Raw genomic sequence first — 3,052 nt, forward strand, 5'->3', positions numbered from 1 at the left:
GGCTGTACATGTATACATGCTAATACAACAAAGTGTAAGAATTGATCGAATGAACACTTATATAGTACAATCTAAAATACATACAGAGAGTATTAAGCATAATAAAGGAAATGTGAAGATAATTTTAAGAGGAATAATTGAAACATAAGATGAGAAAAAGACTATGTATTCAAGAGTAATCTATTCAAGATCGCATGTTTCACTATTTTACAAAGAACTTGTAAAATTAATCAAATCACCCAAGCACAAAAGTATTCTCGTGGTCGGTTCAGTTTTACCGGACCATGATGCGCGTGATTTAATCCCTGCGAACAACTTCTGATCGGAACAACCGCGAAAATTAAGCCACTGAAAATTAAAATCTATACAGTATTCGAAAAGGTCTATTAAAAAATAAAAAGTATTAATCCCTATAATGAGTCACTTATGTAACGGTGATACGGGAAGATAGTTTACGAATGTTTATTTTAAGTCTAGTTTATATTTAACAAATATAGAAATTTATAAACACATTAGTATTCTGTTTGTTTCGCTTTTTTGACGTGAGAGTTAATAATGATTTCCGTCAAATGTGTCCTATTTTCTGTGATTCATATCTCTTACTTACAATGCATCTCAGAATGAATAATTCAAATGTATTTCTTTTTGTTCCAAGACCTATTTACACACCATATACACCATTATACCCCTACGCATAAACGCCATGTTGGTCCCTGTGTAGTATAACATATAGAGAGATAGTTAGATAGATAGATATATTGAAGATATCATTGTTAAAATTAATATAAAAAAATGGTATAATTCGAATGTTTTCCATTTTAGGAGCGATGCGTGTACAAGTCGAACCGTGTTGCAGAGTTGCTGTTGTTTATTCCGTGGTCTCCATAGCGATCATCGTCGGAATATTTCTCTACCGACAGCAGATTGATTCAAAAACAATCAAAGTGAGAGTAAGTGGAACACCCTTCCTTAAAATGCAGCCATCATATAACAAACGTTCATCACATGAAGCATTCGGAAATATGACAAAAACAGCAGGAACTCAAGCAAAAAACATTTATTTCTACAATCCCCAGTTTTATCACGTGTTTACTGACTGGATTTTAGATACCTGGGGTACGTCAAAGAAATTTGAGAGATGTCCCGTCTCTGATTGTATTGTCACAAAAGGGGAGGTCCCTATGGAACAAATTGATGCGATTATTTTTAAGCCAAGAGATATGTCCGACTGTCCACCAAACAAACCCCCTGGTCAAGTGTGGATATTTGCTGAATTTGAAACACCACACTACTATTTTCAAAGTAAGTGCTTTTACGAACTAAAAAATAAAATTAACTGGACGATGACGTATCGGCGTGATGCTGATTTCCCTATTGCACATGGTTATTTCAGGAAAAGCGACAAACCAAAATACACCCAGAAGGATCTGGACGATATTTATGCTAAGAAAAACAAAACAGCTGTGGTTTTCATAAGTCATTGTCCCACTGTTGGCAAACGGTTGACATTTATCGAACTGTTGCGGTCGCATGGTATACAGGTGGACATTTTTGGTTCATGTGGAGTTATGTCAGTAGAGTGCAATAACGAAGACCGCTACTTGTTGTCCTTCAACGTATCAGGGATAGTAAAACCCGATTGCTTCAGCACTGTTCTGTCACAGTACAAGTTTTTCCTGTCGTTAGAAAATTCCCTCTGCATGGATTATACCACAGAAAAATCCCTTCATCGTGTTATGCGCCACCCTATTCTGCCGGTGATTCGAGATGGGAGCAACGCCACCATCTTTCATCCTCCTCATTCTTATATCTACACGGGCGATTTCAAATCTGTACAGGAACTAGCTCAACACATGAAGATGTTGGATGGCAACAAGACCGCGTATTTGGAATATTTTAAGTGGAAACAACATTACCATACTGAAGATATGTACCAGGAATGGAATTCAGCATTTTGCAGATTATGTGAAAGACTGCACAACCCTGAAGACTACAGGCGTGTTTATCGTGATATCGCAGCTTGGCACATATCACCCAGAGGCAAACATGCATGCCATGCACCTACGGATCTCTAATAGTAAACTTAAGAAGTTTGGTTTGAGAGACCAGGTTAAATACATTGATTATCTAAATTAACATAATAAACGATTAGTAAAGAAAAATGCACCCCGTACATAGAAACAGGAGACCTACTGGGTATTTAGTTAAGGTTGGAAGGACGTGAACAATACGATCGCAGAAACGCCTTGCGTTTTTAGAAAGTTTCTCTATCAGCCGATCAACTCCTGAACACAAATTTGTCGTAGAAATAAATAAAAATGGAAGTCATCGGGAGGATCAGTACTTGTGATCATGCCCGCTAACAAACTCTTTTTTAAACAAATAATGAAAATGTCTCTAAGATATCCAGGAAGGACCCCGTGCCAATGCAGATTAGTTTCAATATTTGAGAATATTTTATAAATATTAATGGTGGACTTGACCATAGAATTGGAATCATTTGAGGTACGCCCATATCTCGATATTTGTATACAGATAGTAAAAATCACTGACAATGGAACCTTGCAATATAAACTCTTCCATATAGATATTCTCATTTTTCAAATTAACATAGGTTGATCAAAATGATATCGCTAAGGCGACAGCAATGAATCGTCTAGGGACGGAAGAGAACGTTATTGACGTTTTATAAACGGCGTACATGGCAATATAAAAATGCTGATTATAAATACGTCAATAACTTAATAAATATAAACTTTATTTATTTCACAACAATTCATTTTTATACAAGTTATGTTAACTTATATAAATCACTCTTGTTGGCTCTGATGTTAGCGCGCGGGGGGTCTTAGTGTGGGAGGAAATAACTTAAATGCCCCAGTAAGAATAATGTAACAAAAGTCACAGTATATGAATAATGTCAAGCATTTAAGATAAATTAAAAAGCTCACGTGCTTCAGTATTATGCTCCGAGTCTAGTTTCATTTTCTTATGTTAATGTACTGTCAAAAATGTTTGCATACTTACTTCTTAAAAAGAAGTTTTCGTTTTC

General features: G+C 35.8%; 1 protein-coding gene across 1 annotated transcript; it reads left to right on the forward strand.

The window, feature by feature from the left end:
- The first annotated feature begins 831 nt into the window (after positions 1-831).
- On the forward strand, positions 832-2,777 carry LOC110459883 (alpha-(1,3)-fucosyltransferase C-like). The gene has a single exon (XM_021512352.1). The coding sequence runs from the start codon at positions 975-977 to the stop codon at positions 2,073-2,075; it is 1,101 nt and encodes a 366-aa protein (XP_021368027.1). The 5' UTR covers positions 832-974; the 3' UTR covers positions 2,076-2,777.
- The last annotated feature ends 275 nt before the right edge of the window (positions 2,778-3,052 follow it).

This window comes from Mizuhopecten yessoensis, unplaced genomic scaffold (assembly GCF_002113885.1).
Source record: "Mizuhopecten yessoensis strain PY_sf001 unplaced genomic scaffold, ASM211388v2 scaffold10263, whole genome shotgun sequence".
In the NCBI taxonomy this organism is placed as follows: domain Eukaryota; kingdom Metazoa; phylum Mollusca; class Bivalvia; order Pectinida; family Pectinidae; genus Mizuhopecten; species Mizuhopecten yessoensis.